Source organism: Struthio camelus, chromosome 13 (genome assembly GCF_040807025.1).
Source record: "Struthio camelus isolate bStrCam1 chromosome 13, bStrCam1.hap1, whole genome shotgun sequence".
In the NCBI taxonomy this organism is placed as follows: domain Eukaryota; kingdom Metazoa; phylum Chordata; class Aves; order Struthioniformes; family Struthionidae; genus Struthio; species Struthio camelus.
Genome location: NC_090954.1, coordinates 18084983 through 18105534, shown reverse-complemented (window position 1 = coordinate 18105534; position 20552 = coordinate 18084983). Strand labels below are relative to the sequence as shown.

Below are 20552 nucleotides of genomic sequence, written 5' to 3'. Positions count from 1 at the left end.
AGAAAGACGACATTTATTCTCTTCTACTGGGAAACATAATGATGGAGAACTTGTGCTAGCAGTGAGGACTGCGTTTGTGGTGCTGGGCCAGGCACTGCATCCTCTGAGACATGGACAGGAAGCCACTTGCGCGTGTGCCCCTTTTTATGGACTGGTGCAGGCCGTGCCTGTGGCCAAGCCCACACAAGGCAGTGATGCACCAGAGCGGCAGCAGTTGGTTTACCCTCCAGTCTGTACTCCATGTGGGCCTCTGGCAGCGTACTGGGAGACACAGGTGATCCAGGTGACACATGCAGGGGGGGATCCAAGTGTCATCCATCTGTCTGTCCATTCCCCTCCCACCCACCCTCCACATCCCCCACAATCCCAAGCCACAGGCCATGACTGGAGTCGCAGGCACCCCCAGGGCAAACTGTGCAGCATGCACAAGTGCTAGGCCTAAGTATTGCAGGCAGCCCTGGTAGGGCTGGGTGAGTCCTGTATGTGGAGAAGAGGTAGGTGAGAAGAGGGCTGCTACCGCTTATCTGTATGATCTGCCAGTGGCAACCTGTATTCAGCTGTAGTTTTCATCCTGCACAGAGAAGTGGACTTTGGCTGCATTTGCCTTCCTGGGACCTGCATGGAGCACAAACAATACGCTCCTCACTTTCCACAGGTACTTTGGAGTCTGTTCTGCAAAGCACCAGTGTTGCAGGTGCTCCTGCTGTGGTGGAGCCTAGCAACCCACCTGCATTAAGGGATGCTCTGTGAGCAAATGCAAGCCCCCAGTAGGGGCCTGTGGTCTGCAAGCATCACTCACGCAGTGGATGGCACCGAACCATGAGGTGCTTTGCTGGCATGGTGCTAGCAGCTTTTTAGTGCTGCTGTTATCACAGGTATGCCTGGTAACAGGGAGCTTTTGTCCTGAGAAAGTAATTGCTGTTTCACATGCCCCTGGTATGTTACATTAAAGCTCAGTCCTTGAGTATGCTGCTCCTCTGCTCTTGCAGGTATCTGACTGCTGCCTCAATCAGCTTGCTGACAGCTTCCATGAGCTGGGATGAAGCTGCTCATCTCCCTCGAGAGCTTCATGGAGGAGGTGTGGAGACGCCAGTGAAGATGTCAAGAGCTGGGTGACCTGTGCGCTCACAGCCTGCACAGACTTGACAAATAAGGTAAAGAAGATGCTGGGTGTCATCAGAGGAAAGTAGGCTCTGGGACTGTGCGTGACTGAGCTGTGATTGGGGGGGTTCCCGATGTCCTCTCTGGGTGTCTGGACAAGTCTGGGTCCTTAACTTCTCTGTGCAAACTACAGCCTTTGTTGGCTGTGTGCACAGGTTGGGCCCCTGTACACACCAAGGCTCTGAGCTGTGCCTGTGGCCCCTCTTGTCTGTTTCTGTACCCACAGCTTCTGAAGCCAGGCTCCTGCTTCCTTCCTCCCTTTTTATCCCTCTTCCCTGCCATTCTTTCCTTGTTTGCTCTCTCCCAGAACACCATCCCTCACCTCAACCCCATCCCAAAAGACATGCAGACACCTCCAGGTGTTCGGTCACTTTAATGTCACCCCACAGGGCACAGCTACATCCTCTGCACAGGTTTAATCCCCAGGATGTCAAAGCCCTTGGCCATGACGGTGGCGGTGGCCTCGCACAGCAGCAGCCTCCACATGTTCACCTTCACAATCTGGCCTGCAAAACAGCAATGCAGGAGATGGAGCAGTTGCTCAGAACAGTGCTCCCACCCTTGCCCCACAACCCAGCATTTACTACCCGAGCTGGGCGCACCGAGCCTCCTCCCTTTCCCCCCCAAGCTGGGCACACTGGCCAACCACTGTGTTTCCAGGTGCCTGGTTGTTTGCAGCTCCCTACTCAACCTTCCTGCTCACAGGCAGCAGATGACATAGGCTGTACCAGCCACCTTCACGCCTCCCACATTGACAGCACTTGCTCTGCAGCAGCAAGTAGTGTGACAACAGCCTTTGCAACACAGGGAAATGCCCGACAGGTCACCTGTACTGTGGTATGGGACACAGGCACATGCTGCATCCCTAGGCCAAAACTCACCGCTCTGCCTGTCCTTCTCAACACAGTAGCAGTTGTCATAGAACTCGGTGAAGGTTGTGGCCAGCTCGTAGAGGTAGTCACAGAGTGTGTGCAGTAACAGGTCTTCCAGGATCTTCTGCAGGATCTCGGGGAACCTCAGGATACACTTGCCCAGTTTCCACTCCTTCTCATGGTCAAGGATGAGCACCTCCTCCCTGGCTGCCTTCTGCAGCATCTCCTCGTCAATATTGGCCAAGCGAGCAATAGCTCTGAAACAATCAAAAACACAAACCTGTTCGTGTGGGTCCCGCTGCAAACCTGCCCCAGCCCTGACCCTGCAGCTGGTCATGCGTCTGGCATTTCAGACAGGCCACCACCCAACTTCCTCACTTGCCCAGTCTTGGGTTACCAGACTACAAGAGAGCATCTGCTACAGGAACACACAGAAGTGCTGCCCTAGGAGTGATTCAAAGGGTACTGTGCAAAGGAATAGGGAGCGATATTCTCTGGACACACGTGTGGGCAAGGACAGCCGATGCTGGCAAGCAAACCAGGGCCCAGGGTGCCAGATGAGGCTGCTATGAAGAGGTATGGCAATACTTCAGGCAATAAGCTGAGGTGAGCAACTGCTGAAACATAGGCTCTCCCCTCTCCAGCCACCTAAACCTCAATCGCTGAAGCTGTCACCAGAAACTTCCATAGTTCCCTCCCTCTCAGCTAAAAAGCCCAGGATGCTTGTCACAGAGGAGTCCAGTGTCAGGTAGCACAGGACATCATCCACAATGACAAGTAAAATTTTGCCTACACGGCGTACCAGTATAGCTGACTTCTCTTACCAACTACCCCAAACAGCACTGCCAACTAAGTCACCCCCTGCCTCCACAAACACACACAAAGCCTGCTGCAAAAAAAAAAAAAAAAAAAAAAAAAACCCACGCAGACAGCATAAGAGATCACCTTAAAGCCACTCACGACACACTTGATCTACCTGATCCTGGTGAAGGCATAGAGCAAATAAGCAGCTGTATTTCCTCGGTCATCCAGCATCTTGTCAAAGGAGAACACATAATCGTTTAGTCTGTTGTGGGAGAGATCTGCATATTTAATACATCCGAAAGCAACTGACGTCTGGGCAGCTCTCAGCTCTTCCTCGGTGAGGACCTGTTACAATTTCAAAATGGGAGAGTGGTCAGGAGGAGGAACGCTGTGCCAGCATCACAAACTGCAACATACAGCCTTGGCCACTCAGCACAGCTCAGACAAAAGCGCAGGCAGGTAAGGGGGATTCTACCCACATGGCACCCAGCCCCAGGCTCAAACGCATCTTTACAACGAGGACAGCCAATCCCATATCTGCCCCTCACTTCTCTTGCATCCGAACTGCACTGTAGCCTGGCCATGTTAAGGGTGACTCCTGCTACTCCCGAAGGCCCACAGAACCTCTGTGCTCCACATGGTGCTATCTACTGTGCAAGTATGATGCTCACAGCATGTCCCTGCTTCTTAAAAACTGTGCATACACACACCAAGCACTTGGCCCTGCAACCCTTAAACCACATACCGGGCAATCCAAGCACTCATAAAAACTTTCCCTGAAGGAACAGCGCCTTGTTAGCATGGTAAAGCACTTGGTACCCGAGTCACCTAAGCCCTAGGGAGATTTTCAAGGTGGTCTTTCTCTACTTGCTCATGTATAAAACAGGACTTTCGGCCTATGCTGCACAGCACCAAACAGCTGCACTTCCCAATTCTGCTGCCTCCCACAGTGCTTGGACAGAGTTTGGTCCTTCCGTGCCACTCCATGTTCCACACCGTCCAGTCTGCTTCCAGGCTGTCACAATCCCCAACAGACAGAAATCTCATTAAGCAAAGGGCTCCCAGAAAAATCATCCATAGCTTCCAAGCAAAAGGGTGACGCTTGAGGCCAAAGCCCCCAGCAGATCCCTAGTATCCCTCACCAGAAGTCCCAAGTGCTGGGCACCGATAGCCCAGCAGGACCATCCACCACCACCTCTTGAATCTCAGGGAGTTGCAGCTGTTTCCATTGCACCAGGGAGACCTGATGGTACCTGCAAGGCCAGCTCCCCTGCCCAGTCTTTACAACGCTCTGAGGTACCAGTTGGAGGCCATCATACTGCCTGCAGCTCGCGTTTTCTCCTACCTACCCAAGGTCATTCTTCTTTTCCCATGATGGCACCTCACTCTGACCGCTCCCAGACAACACCACTGATTCTGTTCACAACCCACAGCCTCTCCCGAGCAGTTTGGCAGTGTCCTCCTTTTCAGTTCGTATCCATAATGTGGAAATCACAAGTCTGTGAACAGATCTGGGAAGTCCTTAGGAAAGATAAGAAAGTCATCATAACTACCTTGTCCCGTTCCTTGTCTTTCAGCTTGTCCATGGCTCGTTTCAGCCCTTCTTCCAGCAGATCTGTAAGACGCACTGCATCCCCTGAACGAGTTTTGAACTTCTTCCTGAAAACACACAGCCAAAATGACCGCCTGCACAGAGACAAAACACTGCCACCCTCCATCTAGGACTCCACCTGTGCCCAGGCAGCTCCAGGACACCCATCAGAACTCTTGGAGGGATTTCCACCGCTCATATCTCCAGCTTATTAAGAAAAACCAAAGCCCACAAATTCCTTCATGAAGGAGAAATTCCTTCTTGAAGAAATTGACACCACTCAGACAGCTACACCTAGCAGAAAGTGTGGAAATCTGTCAAAACACCCATGGAGTGTGGCCACGAAGGCACAGTCAAGACGACCTGTTTCAGTCCCATATGTTAGGCAGGACACAGTATCAATGCCAGATCCCAGCCCAGTTCAGCCATTGACCTTATTCTTACAACAAACCTACAGCAAAACCACTCTGTCTGCAATTGCATGTAACAGTTACAGAGCGCACCGGTTTAACCGCACCTTCACAGATATGTAAGACGTCCTCTGGAGTACGAAGGGCCTGGCCTGCGGACTAGGACACAGAGGTTCTTTTCTCAGCTGTCCTTGTACTGCCGTGAGGCAGGTAGAAAATAAAGACAATTGCTGCCTTTACCCTCCACATCTCCCACTATTTCCACTAGCTTCCTCTGCACTTCCACCAGCCACTCCCACTGGCAACTTAGGTCCCTTCCCCAACTGCCAGGCAGCAGAGGCCAGGCCGAGGAGGGAGCCTCCCTACAGCACCAGTGACTACGTGCATCAAAGGACCATGATGTGTGCTCACAGTTACAAATAACAGCATGGGACCTGGGCTTTTTTTTTTTTTTTTTGGCATGCTACATACATTCTTGTCAACAAACAGGGAAAAGCAAGTCTGCATTCACTCAAACATCCTCTTCAGAGCAGATACAGAGAAAAACTTCATTCAAAGACTTACTTGTCCTCTCCCAGTACCACTCCGAATGCAGCATGGGTCACTCTGGTCACTTTGGGATCATACCAGCCGATCATCTGTCCAGCTGCAAACACTGTCTGCAAATGCACTGACTGCAAGACACAAATTCCACCAGTTCTCAACCCATTCTGTCAGGTACAGTTTTCTTCCCAAGTATCTTCTGCACCCACACCAAGATCACAAAGGACAAGGCAAACGTTCCCAAGGCTCACATCAATTTCCGCCTTATCTCCTTCGCAATGAAACTTGAAAGGATTTTAGCTCCACAGACAACTTCCACTTGGGAAAGTTCAGCTTGGTTCAAAGATCTTTCTCGAGCAACCATAAATTCCCATCACCGCTCAGATACGGTGCTGACAACCTCATGACCCTTGCATTTCCTTAGGTAAAGGGAGACCTAAGTATAAACAGTACAAATCTCATTTCAAGATTAATCTGCTGAGATTCAGGCTTCACTCGCTTCCACGTGACAAGGTCTCCCTAACCATTTGGTTCTAGGTGCTCTCCACGGACATCACCAGTCACCAAACCAGGCTCACAGTTACACCAATAAGGACAAGAGCCAATATTCCAAGCTGAAAACCCTTACAGCGTTCTACCTACGTTACTCTTGCACCCCTCATTTAACACTCCTGATGATCTGTAGCAGCAGTGGCAGCCGAGGTTGACGTACTCACCTGGCCGCTATCGACAACATAAATAATGATATCAGCCTTCTCCTCACACAGCCTTTGTCTAAGAGCGGCTAAGTCAGATGTGTCGTATGTGTAGCCTCCATCTGATTTCATGATTGTCAAGGGAACTGAGAAACCTGGGACAAACACGACCTTCCGCCCATCATCCACGTGGACAAATCCTAGAAAAACAATGGAATACATTCCTGGTCATATCGCGTGGGGAGGTTTGTGGGACAGGACAGGCAGAAACACTTCTCTTCCTAGATGCTACCAGAAAGAAAAGGCCGTGCACTCGCATTCCAAATAACGTACAGCTCAAAATAGGAAAAAAAAAAAAAAAAAAAGAGAAACTCTCTCTCTAGTCAGCTCATATTCTGCACTGCACTTTCAGAACTTGGACTATGCAGAAGCAAGCAGATCTGTATAGATCTGGCTTTACCAAAACAGATCAAATCAGATTTAAAACCTCATGTCACTGGCATCCAGATCCACCTTTACAGCCACCGAAACAGCATCACAAAGTTGGGCATTAAAGGCAACAGAAACTCTAAGGAAATGAGTACTAGTACAAGAGATATCAGAGCTGTAACTAGGCAGAAGACTACAGACGACAAGAGTCAAGGCAATCACTGACTGCAAATCCAGACAGGAACTCATAAACCCAGAGACTCCTTATGGCCCATTTGGCTTCTTACCAGTCTCAAAGTCAACACAATCCTAAAACGCCACTGTCCTCACAGAGAATTCTCAGATGCAAGCTCTCCTTTTGTGATGTGATTAGGCGGGAAACGGCCAAAGCCCATTACAATAGTTGCAACACTAAGACTGGGAAGTCTGTCATGTATCACTCCTTGACTATTTACTGAGGCTAGAATAAATTTCAGTAGCACCTCATGCTATTTCCTACAAATACCACACACAAGCTGCTTTTGGTGTCAGCAGCAAAGAGTAAAGCTTTTCGGAATGAGCCATACAAGAATCAACTCTGCCAAAGCCTCTCCAGGAGGAGCTCCACAAAAGATCCACTCAGGAAACGTGGCTGAGAAAAAGAGCAACATGCAGCTCGGAAAACATCAGTTCTAAGCCTTGCCAAACAGGAGCAAGGTTACCTCGCTCATCCTGACAAGGGCAGAATCTCTGATTCCAAGACAGAAAGCCTCACCTTTGTCTTCAAATTCTTGCACGATATCTTTCATCATTTCCTGGTAGTACGATTCCCCTCTCTCTATGAGTGTAACGTCCAAGCAGTTGTAGATTTTCTGGAACTCTTGAGGACGGAAACAGAACAAAATACTTGGGTTAAAAGCATGCAGTGGGAATTAGTGACATCTATTTACTGACGGGCACAGCAAGTCCCTGAAGATAAAAACCCAGTCTCTTGGTCAGGCTGTCAGAGTAAGGCTCAAACTAGGACTCACGAGAAAAAAGATTTAGCCGCTCTCTCTTCAGAGAGCCCAATGCTTTGGTTGCATCACCTTTTTATTTTAAGCTTCTCATAGCACTGTGGCAGTGATTTCTTTAAAAAAAAAAACAAAACGGAGGGACGCATACCCAAAGTGAGGAAAGCCATACCATTCTATTGTCTATTGCCAAGACAAGTGTATCTGTATCTGGCAAACTCACCCTTCCGAGACACATCACATATCAAGTTCCATGCTTTTATGAAGTCTGGGTTTTTGCTCTGCAGCAGCACCACACATTGGTAGGCACGCTTCTTAAATTCCTCCTCTGTGTCAAATCTCCTCTTGGATTCCTATGGTGAAACACACTACATGAACAAAACATCTGTTTCCCCCCTAAAAGCCAAATATTCCTAACAGACTCAAATCATTCTTGTCTCAAATGACAGAGATGCAGCATGCTTACCAAGTCCTTTAAATATGCCCCAAACCGAAACTCAAGACGTCTTAAGACACAGCACTTCTTTATCTATAAGTAGGTAATTACCATAATCTATTAACAGTGATTCATTTCGTTTGTTTCTCCAAAACTACACTGCAAATTTACAAAGCCCCTCAGTCTGCTTTTCAGGCATCAACATAAATATCACACTTATTTGCTAAAAATACCTTGTAGAAAGCTTGGAGATCCCCAATGGGAGGAGAAACGGTCAAGTAATCCGGAAATTTGTCTTGGAGGTGAGCAATAAGCATTCCAAACTGGGTACCCCAGTCTCCTAAATGGTTTAACCTTGAAGCAATTAAAAAAGAAAAATGTTTTCTCAAATACATATTTTAAAATACAGATATATATATATATATATAGATAGATAGATAGATAGATAGATATGAAATATATATTTTAATATATATATTTTAAAAGAATAAAACCCCCTAATATCAGAAACCAGAAACACGCAAAAGCCCCTGATTTCAATGCAATGAGGCTGTCACCCTTCAGGGTTTCTCACCTCGCTACACTTGCTCAGCTTGCTCTCTTAATCCTACTCTCAAGGATTATTTGTTACATGTTTATTAAAAAAAACAATATAGACCAAAGCATACAGATATGTTACTGCAGAAATTTAGTCAAACAAGCCCTCCCCACCCAAACACTGACTCTCACCTCAAAACATCATAACCTGCAAACTCGAACAGGCGGCACATACTCTCTCCAATGATGGTAGACCGCAGGTGACCAACATGCATCTCCTTTGCAATGTTAGGGGAAGAAAAATCCACCACCACCTTAGACACGGCAACAAAGGAAAACATGAATAGAAGACAGTGACCATTACGACATCCTACGTGTTCAGCGTGGGTTTCTCCGGGTGGTGGGGAGGCCCACCTCTGCTGACCTGCAGGGCGCTGCGGTGCCAGCAGCGCACAGCAGCAGAGAGGGCTCAGCGAGGGCTGTCGGAGCAGGTGTCTGACTCGGGGCTCTGCTGCGGGCGCCCAGCAGACGGGCAGGGATCGTTCCCACACTGGCACTCCCAGACCAGCCTTGGCATAACACGCTGCCCCTGCGAGCCCCCAGCCCTAACTTGCATCCATCTCATTCACTTTAACAACCAGCTGACGTGCCCACCCACCTACTCAACATATACCCTCACAGGGCAATATCAAAACGACCTGCTGTCCAGCACGCGTCCATCTGCATGTGAACGGGATGCCTACGTGCTTACTGCCATACCTTTTTCCTTTGGTCGATAGCTGGTGGTTGAACTCCATTCACCAGTAAACTGCTCAGCTGCTTTGATACAAAATCTTTTCTCAAGTGGACATTGATAAAACCTTCAGAGGAGAAAAACCAGCAATGAGCACTAGGGCTGCAAAAGTGCCTCAGACCACTTTTTTTTTTTTTTTTTTTTCTTTTTTCCCCTATTCCCTTGGATCTCTGTTTCCTCGCATCAGGGACAAGAGCATATGAAATTAGCTTGACAAGACAAAAACATTTTCAGTAACAGGACAACAAAGCTGTCACTAAAAGACAATTTCTGTTTGCAGATTACGAGAGCCTGTTTCACACACCTTCACTGCAGGAGGCAGGCAGATTCTAAAAGCTAGACCATTGACATGACTTGTTTTTGCACACTGCCACTCACAGATGAATTTGTAAAAACAGTCTTTAAGAGAAAATAAATAATATTGCTAAGGTTTGCAGAATACAGTCCTTGGATAGGTACAAGGACAACAAACTTCTCCATCTCTCCTTTTTTTAAATTAGCACCCTAAAACATATAGTCGTTCCTGGACAATTTCACGTTTGTGGAACAACGCCGCTTTAGTTTTCCCGTTTGTGCGGAACTAAGGAACAAGCCCCTGGCTCAAGCACCCTGAAAGGCTGCGCCATGTTATTTCTGCGTTTATGCTGCAGCCCTAAGGAACACGAGCCCTCTTATTTCTTCCTCAGGGTCACAGGGACACGAGAGATGCAGCAGTTATTAACCTCCGCTATCCCAGGTCAGTGCTGAGGGGGCAAGGCCTCCTCACTGGGCGAGCAACGGCAAACACCCCAGGTCTCAGCCCAAAGCGCATACCGATTTCTGCAGTGAATTCACCAGATACTCGTCACTGATAGGCAAAGGGCCAAAGCTGATCACTTGAGGGTCAGCAGAACGTTTTCTAACTAAAGGGGCCAGGATCGCACTTGTCAATTCGAAAACAAGCTAAGGTAGATTTTCTGCTGGAACTCTAGTTCCAGCCCATAACTCTAGTTTTTAAAGTTACAGAACAGTCAAACCCAGCTCAGCTTCCCTGATCACCACCCAGTATAAAATTGCCATGTCAGCTTTAAAACATACAAGGGGCCTAACATGAAACTATCGTACCAGGACCGGCGATTTCAACCTTCTCAATGCATTCATTGGCAGGAATATTTTTCGATATTTTCTCAGCGATTTCTCTTGGACTCACCTTCTGTTCCATGGTTTTGAGCAGTATCTGAAACACAGCAAAAGGTTCGAGTAAAAGCTGATCCTGCAAAACCTTCCACAGAATGAAACGGAAAGCATAGCTCCTACTGCCTTAAAAGATCCTCGTGATTCTGTAGCTCAGTAATGCAGACACACACACAGAAAAACCCCTCTACCAGATTTTGCAGATTACATTAGCTCTTTCTACACACAAGTCTAACTAGACTAACGTGTTCATTCCCTCGTGCTATGGGCAACTAAAGGGTAGTCCCAAATATAAGAAACTTGTCAGGCTGTTTTTCAAGACGTGTCAAGTGCTTTGGCAAATTTGGATTTCTCTAAGCTAGTAAAAAGGGGAAAACTCAAAATCAATGTAGCTACCACGGTCCTTAGCATTGCTTCAAAATCTTGTTCATCAGTCCCACATGCATCCTCAGTTCTGCCAAGCTTCACTTTTGAAAATTTTAAACCACATCTACAGTAGATGCTGAGTGTGCTTTCAGAGCAAGTTTGCTAATTTATGACCGAAAGCAACTAAAGCAAACCGCCTTCAATCCTACCTTAGACTCAAACTTAAAAACAAAACAACCCGAGTCACCAGATGACCCTAACACTGCCCAATTTTCTTTAAAAAGCATCAGAACAACTGCCTGTGAAGTAGCTCACCTTCTCCCTCCAGGCAGAAATGGCCTACTACGAGGAACTCCAACAGTACAACGCAAGCTCACACCCCAGGTTACTCCACAATTTATCTGTCCATTCCAGGAGCATCTTTTCACATAGCTTTTTTGCAATTCTTAAAAAAGCCGCCTTTAGGAGGACCGCAAATTGTCCACAAACACCTACAATTCTGTGAGCCAGCCCAACCGGTCCCTTGTAAAACACTCCACTCACACTGTACAAAATCTGACAGAACAATGTGTTTCTGAACACATTTCTTGCAAGAATTTTTTTTAAAAAATGTCCATTCTTACTGTAACACGTTTGAAAATGACCTATCACCTTACTCCCACGAGGGCCACAAGGAGCACGCAGCTCTTCGTGGGTTCAGAATTTACACCAGTCTACTGGCTTGTGGTCCGCTGCAAGAAGGGACTTTCCACAACTTTCAGTTTCCTGTTTAACCTGCCATACATTTGATCGCAACAGGATCCTCACAGGCTGGTACAGGCTTAGAATGGGGAGAACAGAACACCTCTACCAATCACCTTCAATGCTACTCAAAATGCAAACTATAGGAAAAATAAATGCAACACCAGGTTCCAGGCAATGTTCTCTCAACCATTCCAAAAACAGGCACCACACTCCTACTACTCTAAGGAGCAAGCGGAGCTCCTGGCTCAAACCCCAGGCTTTAATACACACACTAACGAGCTTGCAGGAAAACAATACACATTTGTGAGGGCTGTTTCCACATCGGCGCGTTGAGCGGAGATGTTGCCGCCTGGCACGTATTAGTGCTGCCTGGGAGTCGGGGCACTTCCCGCTCCTCCCGCAGTCGTGGCGACTAGCGTTCCAGCTCTACGCAGAACCGAGACTTCCTGTGGGAGCAAGGCTGAAGGGGAGACACGCCAGGGTAAAGTCCCTAAAACTGAGGCTGACGGGGAAATACACAACCAGCTGCCCTCAGAAATGACCACATGGCATCCCCTGGCTCTGCTGCATGATTATGCTGCGAGTGCGCTACGCCTGAGTATTCCCAAGCTCAGACCCAGCCTGTAGCGTCCGCCTTTCTGGGAAGAAACTCTACAGCCAAGCCTGTTCTAGGAATCTTTATCCATTGGTACAGCTGACAATCGGGAACGAGAAACCCTGCCTCAAAGGCCCTCAAACACAGAGGACTTTGGACATCGAGTTATGCAAACAGTGTCGACACTGAAAAGGCTCGAGAATCCTAACCGCAACTTAATTGGGGTAAAACAGCGGTCAAAAAATGGCAAAGCTCTGAAAGTTTGTGTCAGTGCAGTCACCCAGGGTGTTCCTCTGGCTGGAGCCCAGGCACAATATGCTAATGAGACCAAAGGAAGACGGCACGTATTTCTGAGGGCTGTTTCTGCCTTGGTGCTTCAGACCAGGAGCCTGCTGGCTGGCACGTATTGATGCTGTCCTGGAGTCAAACTCACTGGGCAGGACAACACACAGTGGCCACAGGCTGCAACCTGAGGCAAGTAGAATTTCATGTATCACAGTGCAAGTCCGATGTCAAGATTCACGATGGCAACCTGAGGCAAGTAGAATTTCACGTATCACAGTGCAAGTCCGATGTCAAGATTCACAGTCTAATCGATCAATGAAAGGGAATTAACAACTTACAAGTTCCTTCCGTTGAGACTGCAGGTTACAAAATAAAAGATCCATGATTACAAAGAGTCTATCCGTTCGCTCAAAGGCATCAATGCATTGAAAGTTCGGATGCTTTCACACCTAGGCTAGAATTCGCTACCTTCTCCCTCCACGTTGGCCCAGAGCCTGGTTTCACTTCAACACTCCCACCCCACTGAGCAACTCCCGTTCTGTCTGGCTCCTCTTTGGCCAAAGATTTTCTAGACAGCAGCAATGCCATAACTTTCAAAACAACCCTGTCGATACTAGCCAGGTTAACAAAAACTCCCTCCTTTTGCACGCACTTCAGAGGTGCTCTGTAAAGTGGAGCCCTTGTTACAGTTTCCTGAGAACTTCCAAGACGACAGAAATCAATGTTTTGCTTTTTTGCCTGAAACACTTTGTTCCAACTTGAATTTATATAAACCCTCACATGCCTTCATCAGATTGCTTTCTTTCAGTTCCTACTTTAAAACACCTTTAAAACTCAGTCCATTCTTACAGGTACGGAAACGAGACTGAGAACAAGTCAAATGACACTCTCACTCAACAAACGTGGGGGAGGTTTTCTGGGGTGGAAGACTAAACTATAATTTCCAAAATGCTGCCAGCTGACCTTATTCATCCTCTTGCTTCAAAACAAACCTCTCTGCTGGACTAACCTTAAGCCTAATGCTTGGTTTTATGGGTGCTGGCCTGGAGCTCTTACTGGTATCCCATGCGTAACTCGGCTTCTGTGCATCCAGACTACTGCCACCGCAATTCAGTGCTGCGCTTGGCCCCAGTCAGCCAGCCTTTCTGGGGCCACAGACTGAAACTATATCATTACTTAAATTTGCACTAATTATTACCTCATGTAGTTTACAGAGAGTGCAACATAAATCTGTCTAGCACCAACTGTCATCATCTCCCTTCTCGTATAGAAGAGCTGACAAGAAGTATCTAGAAATACTGAGGCAGCTCATGACTCCTGCTGACTCCCCCAGAACGCTCAGCATCAACACAGCAAAGTTTTAATTCTGTCCAATTTTAGGCATCACACCCTGGAGAAATTCACTTTGTGTCTACACAAAGAATATTTAAGGTTATTCAGCTCGTCAACTTGCTACGGTTATTCCCCTTATAGACAGATGGCTACTGGAGATGGCCTGGACATCCCTGATAAAGCAAACACAGATTCGCAGAGAGGCTGCCCACACCAGAAACCCTGGGTCAGGTCCAAAGCTAAGAACCAGAGCAGTGTGTCTTTAGAGGCCCTTCACTTCCTCCCATTTGCAAGGGCTCTCACTAAGCTTTCGGGCCACTAGCTCTCATCCCTTCCTTCACCAATACCCCAAACCTTCAATTTTTCCTATGTCATCAGAATACTCAGAGATGGAATAGGATGTCTCCCACAGGAGATGCGTGCAAGGAGGGAAACTCGTGCTCCCAGAAAAGGGGTGTGTTTGTAACCCGCCTGTCCTGTGAGAAGAGGGGGGTGCATGTAACTGCATGAAAGTGTGCGGGGTGTGTGTTACAACTTCTTGCATTACAGAAGAGCATTTAGAGATGTGCAGTGCTTATTAGCATTTTGCAACTGTTCAATATTTGTAGTTTATCTATCATATTGCGGATATTGATCCCAAACATGTAGCTCCCTACCTGTCAGCTAATTGCATGTCATTAGTAGATCAATACAGCACTCGCATCCTGATTTGATTTCAACCACATGAACTGAGCAGTTTTCCTCTATGACACACAGGTAGCTCAGACACTCTCTCTCCTCTCTCATGTCAGTCATCTAAACAGAGGTTTAAAGGCCTACTCCGTAAAGACCAGCTCTTCCGAAAACGCCATAAACACTGAATGAATTCTCACCCCTGAGGCCCACAACAGGCCGACACTGGTCCATTTTTGGACCTCTCACAGCGCTGTCCATCGATGAGCTCCCAACAGACAACATCCCCATCTTTTCTTCTCTTTGGAGATCTTTCAGATTTACCTGTGTTATGCCCATGGCGCTGTTACACTGGTAATCCCCAAATTTGGGCTGCTGACTTGGTGTCACCACTAGCGGAGGGTTTTCTAAATCTGGGTAGGCAGCCTGAATGGCAGCTCCAAAGATCTCTTGAAGATAGCTGTTGATGTTGATCATGCTTTTCACCGGTTTACTTCTTTCCTCTTGAAGGCTCTGAGAAAATACCAAAATCCAGAAGGCTCAGTTCACAGCATTTCAGGAGCAGTTACATCCCACTTCTTCCCCTGGCTGCCTGGCAAAGCCCGGTCGACAGACTGGCCTGACACCTCTAGGCACAGCAGCAACATATACAACATTAAAGTCATGCAATTCAAGCGCTGCCTTTCCCCTTTGAATCTCGCAGCACAAATACCTTCCCTGAATGTAGTCCTGCATTACTTTGCACACCTTTATCAGTGATCCTGTTAGAGACCTCAGCTGGTCCACCTGTAACCGGGGTGCCCTGCTACATGGTTGTCCAAGACACGACAAGGTGGACTTATTAACCAACTGAGATTTTTTCACAAGGAAACTTTCTGTTTAACGAACCACAAAATATCCAGTGTGCCATCTACAATTAAGGTGTTAGACTGCAGAGCGAGCAAGCTGCCACACATCACAAGCTGTAACAAAACGGCATCATTTACCTTGTCTCAGTATGGACAAAAACACGCGCTACAGCAGTAATTCTTTATTCCCCTACCTTTCGAAGGAAGTTTAACCGATATTTAAGTTTTGCGTTTTCGTCTCGCAATCCTTCCAAACTCGGGGAGACTCCCAAGCACCCAAAGTTCTTCAGGCGCTCAATTTCTGCAGTTAAGAACTTAATTTCATTTTCCTGAAAAACAAATCAGATTGAAACTTGCAACAATTCTTGTTGTTAAGAACAACAATTCTTGGGGGGGGGGGGAACAGAAGGTGAGAAGCTGAGATTTCTCGTACGCTTTTAGTTTTGCCCCACAAATATGACAGCAACAACATATAAGGTGAATAATTCCAAACAATTAATGTACGTTTAATGGTGGTTTTTATCCACAGCAAAGATAGGGACTCCAACACATTCTTTAAAAAATGTCAGTGAGATAACATGGCCTGATCTCAAGAGAGTTGTGCAAGACAGACGACAGGTTGGGCTAATAAAATATATTCTCCAAATAAATGCTTTCTCTTTTTTTTTTTTTTTTTTCCTCATCTCAAGAAAGTCCACTATTATAATTTGAAATTCCTTGATGTCTCTTTCAGGCTTCACCCAGTTTCATCATCTCAAAAGCTAGGTTACATTTTCTCTTCCAGAGGATGAAACACAATCACTCGCACAATCCCAGCAAGCTCAAATGCCAACTAGAGACAGAAATGCCAGGAAGTAACAGCGTGCTGCTTCAGAGGTGAGCACGGGGCCACTTCTGCAGCGTGCACTCGCTTCCACCTAGTCACACAACCTTTCTTTCCTTACCTGCAGTGTGGCTTCTCCCTTAAAACTGATACGAGGCACGCAGGAGAAATATGGAATTTCAGGTAGATTTCTACGCTCCAAATAAACTTCGGCATTTAGCTGTCCCTCAGATTTGCATCCTCCATCCTCTCTACAAAGAACTTCTACTCAGCACAGCTAGAGCAAAAGGAGATTCCCCTCACCCCTCGAGGCCTCACAGCCTGGGACACACGCAAACATGTTTCAACAAGCAGTTTGAGCCCAACAGTTAGAAGCTGCTGCAAGAAGCAGCAATTTTTCTCGCCCAATTCCGTTAAGGGCACCACGTATCTGAGACTTCATCTCTGTTGTCTGCCGCTTTTCCTCCCCCGTAATAGGTTTTGTGCCTATCAGCCACACTCCTTCAAATCTGACAGACAAGTAGAAATCTGAAAGCTATTGAAAATTTGAGCCACCCACTGCCGCTCTGGAGCAATGGTGGCCAGCAGGCATTCCCCAGCCTGGCTCACCAGCCACTCATCTGATTCATTCAGCCTCTTACCTACCAAAACTCTCACAGCAGGAGGCAGCTCAAGCTATTGTGACAGACAAAAAGGCCACCAAAGCTTAGCAGAGAAGGACTCATTTATTTTGTTGCTCCTGAAACGATCGGAGTATCGTCGCGTTTTTCTGGCCTCGTATTTCCACCCCAACAACAGCTCCCATGAATGCCAACTATTAACTAACTGTAGATGTCCAAAAAACACAAGTTGGGCCATAACAGTCTTAAGACTGGCCAGTATATAGAGCACGTTGCAAAGCAGTACTTTTGAGGCCATTCTTCACTTGCGCTTCAGTGCTTCCATGGCACTTCTTCTACAACCTCAGTCTCCTGTGCTACAGAAGAACAGGATGCTTCCTGCAGGTTGAGATGCGAAGAAGCAGGACTTTGAGAAAAAAAAAAATCTTTATCAAAACCTCTCTGTACTAGCATTTATCCACCTAAAATCATTCAACAGCATGGCAAACACTCAGAAAAAAACCCTCGCCTCAAACAGTCCTCCACAGCTTTTCCTTTCCTATCCCTTTTTTTTTTTTCCTCTTAAACTCAAGGCAACCCCCCCTTCCCCCAAATCAAAGACTGGTTTTCTCTCACATACATACGCACACTTTCCCCCACTTAACCAAAAGAAAAATGTATTGTTCTTACTGTTTGACTTTTCCTACTTGCCTGACCCAATAGCATTTCAGGTAACTTTCAGACTCATCTGAAAAAATTTCATACTGAATTTCAAATTTAAAAGAGTTCAAGAGCGCTCTCGTTGCATTATTTTACAAGTGTTTCACTGTAAATTTAAGCAAGCACTAGTGCAACAAACTGACTTAAAGGAATATTAGAGCAGCGACACAGATAATTCAAGTTTAAACTTACCAAAAATAAAAAGCTCCCACAAAACGTGCACAGAAAGAAAAGCACAAAGATACGTTATTTTCCTACTACCACATTATCTATAAATTCTGAATCCATGCAGTACTACCTGCTCTCTAGCAAAGCCAACAGCTTCAGGACAGGTTAGCTAGTCAGATGCCTAGGAGAGTTTTGCACAGATGATAAACATGACTGGATCCAGATATTTGCTTCCTGCTTTTGAAACTAACATCACTACACACCCTAGCCAACGAGCAGGTCACTCCTGTTCCTCCTGCAGTAAAGGATCCCCCCTCGAGCTATGGCCACTGAGATATTTCCGTACCGTCAGCAATCTCGTCAGAACAGACATTCATTCCCGACTGTCCTACAAAATCAGAAACGTCTCTGGTCACCCAAGGTAAAACTTGCAGGAGACAACATACCCAGTATCTTACCAGAGTTCCTTTCTGTACTGTGACACTACGAGAGAGGATGAGGAGAAAGAGGTTCATCGGCGTGGGCAGCCACAACCTGGAACTCGAGGGCTCTCAGGAATCTCTGACCCACTGGAGCACACACCTGGCCCAAACAGCATTTCCCATGCCAAATTAAAGTGACAGCTCATCTCCTAATTGCTTGGATTTGACCAGGAGAAAAAAAAAAAACCCTAAAGCACCGATACAATTCACCAAGTCCCATCTACTTCTTTCTCATGACTGCACAGAAGCAGGAATTTTGCAGCACAAACATCTGTAGTTAGGAGGTATTCAGGCTGGCCCCATTTCGGAACTGAGCGAACCCAAGGTGTCAGCTCACACTGCCCCATTTTCCCATCTTGCTGCTCCTCGTCAGAAAGCTTTGGCAGCAATCTTTATGTTACTCGAGTATGAACTGAGAGCAAAAGGTTTCATCACACAGCAGTCTTGCTGGCTACCCAAATATTGCTGCTGCCACTTAAGTCTCCCTTCTCGTGCTCATCAGAGCTAACATAGATGATCAACTAAACTTTTCATTCAAAGCCACTCATCCAAGAAGGCTTGTCTCAAACTCAGCAATGATTACTCTGCGTACCAGGATCGATGGGGTTCAGGTCCCAGCAGTAGGGCTAGGACAGCCACAGGGCTGAGTACAACTAACTGCACCAAAAAAGCAACCAGAAGAGCTTCCCAGAACGTACCTCATGGGCCAGTGGAGAGGATAACATCACTCAAGGTCCCCCACCTCATACTCATGAGCAGTGCTCACCTGGAAAACGGGCATATAGACGCTCACATGTCAGAAGCACCCTTTATCACAGGAGGTATTAGGTTTATCCTGTGATAAATCTAATTCTCTAGCAAATCACCTACAAATGCTGGGTATTATTTAAAGGGTTATTATAAATTCTGCTCTTTGTGAAAACCAGACTACTGCATCAGAGTACAGATACACACTGTAATTCCTTTCTCAGAGTATCATCCGAGTGACGGAGGGAGACAAGGCAACTACACCTCTGATCTGCAAAATACGACTAAGAAAAGGAAGGAAAAAGCTACTGGTTTCGTTGCCGTTCAGGAAATAAAACTTTACCCCCTAGATTACTCTGTCTACTCTACCGCCCTGGACATATCACAACTTGTCAATAAAGGGTCATACCTGATGACCACCTCATGAGAAGCTGCGCGAATTATATGAAGTCATGCTGACATCTCCAAGGGCTCTCTGGTCAGCTGAGTACTAGAAATCTTCCCCTCACCTGTGAATACAAAAAACTACAGCTTTTTCAAAACCAAAATCATCCTTACAGTTTCTGTTAGCGCACAAAACGGTCTTCCAAACACCCCACTGAATTAACGTGTAACACACATACACTTCTGTCTCTGGGAAGAGAGCTTTCCTCCATCGCGTTAAGGAAACGGAAAAGAGAGTGAGAAAGCAGCCTGGCAAAGGGGTCAGGGCACCGCTCTCTCGTCCCTTCCTCCTTGCCCCCTGCGCGGTTCTGCCGCCTCCTCCTGCCCCAGCCGGCTCCGGGCAGCAACCGGCGCAGGCCTGACGCCGCCAGCTGGCTCAGGAGGGCTCCGGGGAGCCGGAGCCGGGAGCGGGCAGGCGGACGGGCGACGGGTGTTCAGGAGGCCTTGGAGGGCTCACCACGGCGGCCTCCTGCGGGCCCCCCCGAGCTCCAGGGCTGAAGGCCGCCTCCGCTCTCTGCCGCATCGCGAGCGGACCGCAGCCACGGCGGGCGAGGTACCGCGGCTGCCCCTCCTCGCCCAGCAACTGCGAAGCAGAAACACGACGGCAAAAAAGAAGTCGCAGAGGTGCAACAGCCAGGGTCGCTACCTCCGTCTTCCGCGGCACGGCTCATCGTACCCACCGCGACTTGAAAACGCGCTAAGAAGTCCCTTAACAACGCGCGTTCAGGGCGGACGGAGATCACAGGCCACGCGCCGGCAAAGCTCTTTCCTCCCGGGCGGCGGCAGGCGCCGAGGGCCGCCCTCCCCTCAGCTGCCCCCGGCCCCCTCGGGCCCTCGGCCCGGCCGCCCCGAGCGACGCACGCCCCCCCCCCCCAAGACAACCGCCACCCCTCCCCTTCACTCATTGAAGGTATCCCCCCCCCCCCCACACACACACACACTCCGGTCGGCAGTTTCCGGGCAGCCCTGGAGGCTGCTGCCGGGGGGGGGGGGGGGGCGCGCTGGGCCCCCCCGCCCCGCCGATAGAGGCAGCCGTTACCGCGCGGGGCTCCCCCACGCGCGACGCCCCCCCGCCCGCTCCCCCCGCGGCCGGGCCGGGCCTGACCTGCCGCGCGAGCCGGGCGGCTGCCTGCGCCACGCGCGCCTCCATCCTCCCGCCCCGCCCCGCCCCGCCCGCAGCCGGAAGCGCGCGGCGCGGCGGCCGTTATGACGTCGCAGCGGCCGGTGGCGGGGCGGGGCCGCCTGAGGGGAGGCGGTGGCGGGCGGGGGGTGTCGGGGACGCTCGGCTCTT

The 20552-nt window shown here is 48.2% G+C and overlaps 2 protein-coding genes across 17 annotated transcripts in view; one reads left to right on the top strand and one right to left on the bottom strand.

Annotated features, from left to right (window-relative positions):
• The window catches only part of LOC104154075 (rho GTPase-activating protein 7-like), an 87505-nt gene extending 84531 nt beyond the window's left edge, over window positions 1-2974 (top strand). For 9 of the 10 annotated variants that reach the window (XM_068959265.1, XM_068959260.1, XM_068959255.1 and 6 more), the window contains one exon: window positions 990-2974. The gene's annotated coding sequence lies outside the window, so the exon portion shown is untranslated. The remainder of the gene's footprint in view (window positions 1-989) is intronic. The other variant, XM_068959258.1, reaches the window with a different exon arrangement.
• RARS1 (arginyl-tRNA synthetase 1) lies at window positions 1516-20469 on the bottom strand. Of its 7 annotated transcripts, XM_068959268.1 has the most exons (17): window positions 20367-20438; window positions 19227-19326; window positions 18769-18836; window positions 15473-15607; window positions 14755-14943; window positions 10368-10479; window positions 9230-9330; window positions 8663-8784; window positions 8167-8287; window positions 7721-7850; window positions 7260-7364; window positions 6098-6276; window positions 5403-5512; window positions 4391-4496; window positions 3010-3182; window positions 2043-2290; window positions 1516-1667 (listed from the first exon to the last, which is right to left on the bottom strand). In XM_068959268.1, the coding sequence occupies exons 3-17, from the start codon at window positions 18793-18795 to the stop codon at window positions 1558-1560; spliced, it is 1968 nt and encodes a 655-aa protein (XP_068815369.1). In that variant the 5' UTR covers window positions 18796-18836; window positions 19227-19326; window positions 20367-20438; the 3' UTR covers window positions 1516-1557. The 7 variants fall into 7 exon arrangements, with proteins under 7 accessions (XP_068815369.1, XP_068815370.1, XP_068815371.1 ...); XM_068959269.1 differs by lacking the exon at window positions 18769-18836 and having other exon boundaries at window positions 20367-20469; XM_068959270.1 differs by lacking the exons at window positions 18769-18836; window positions 20367-20438 and adding an exon at window positions 19942-20092.
• Window positions 20470-20552: the final 83 nt, after the last annotated feature.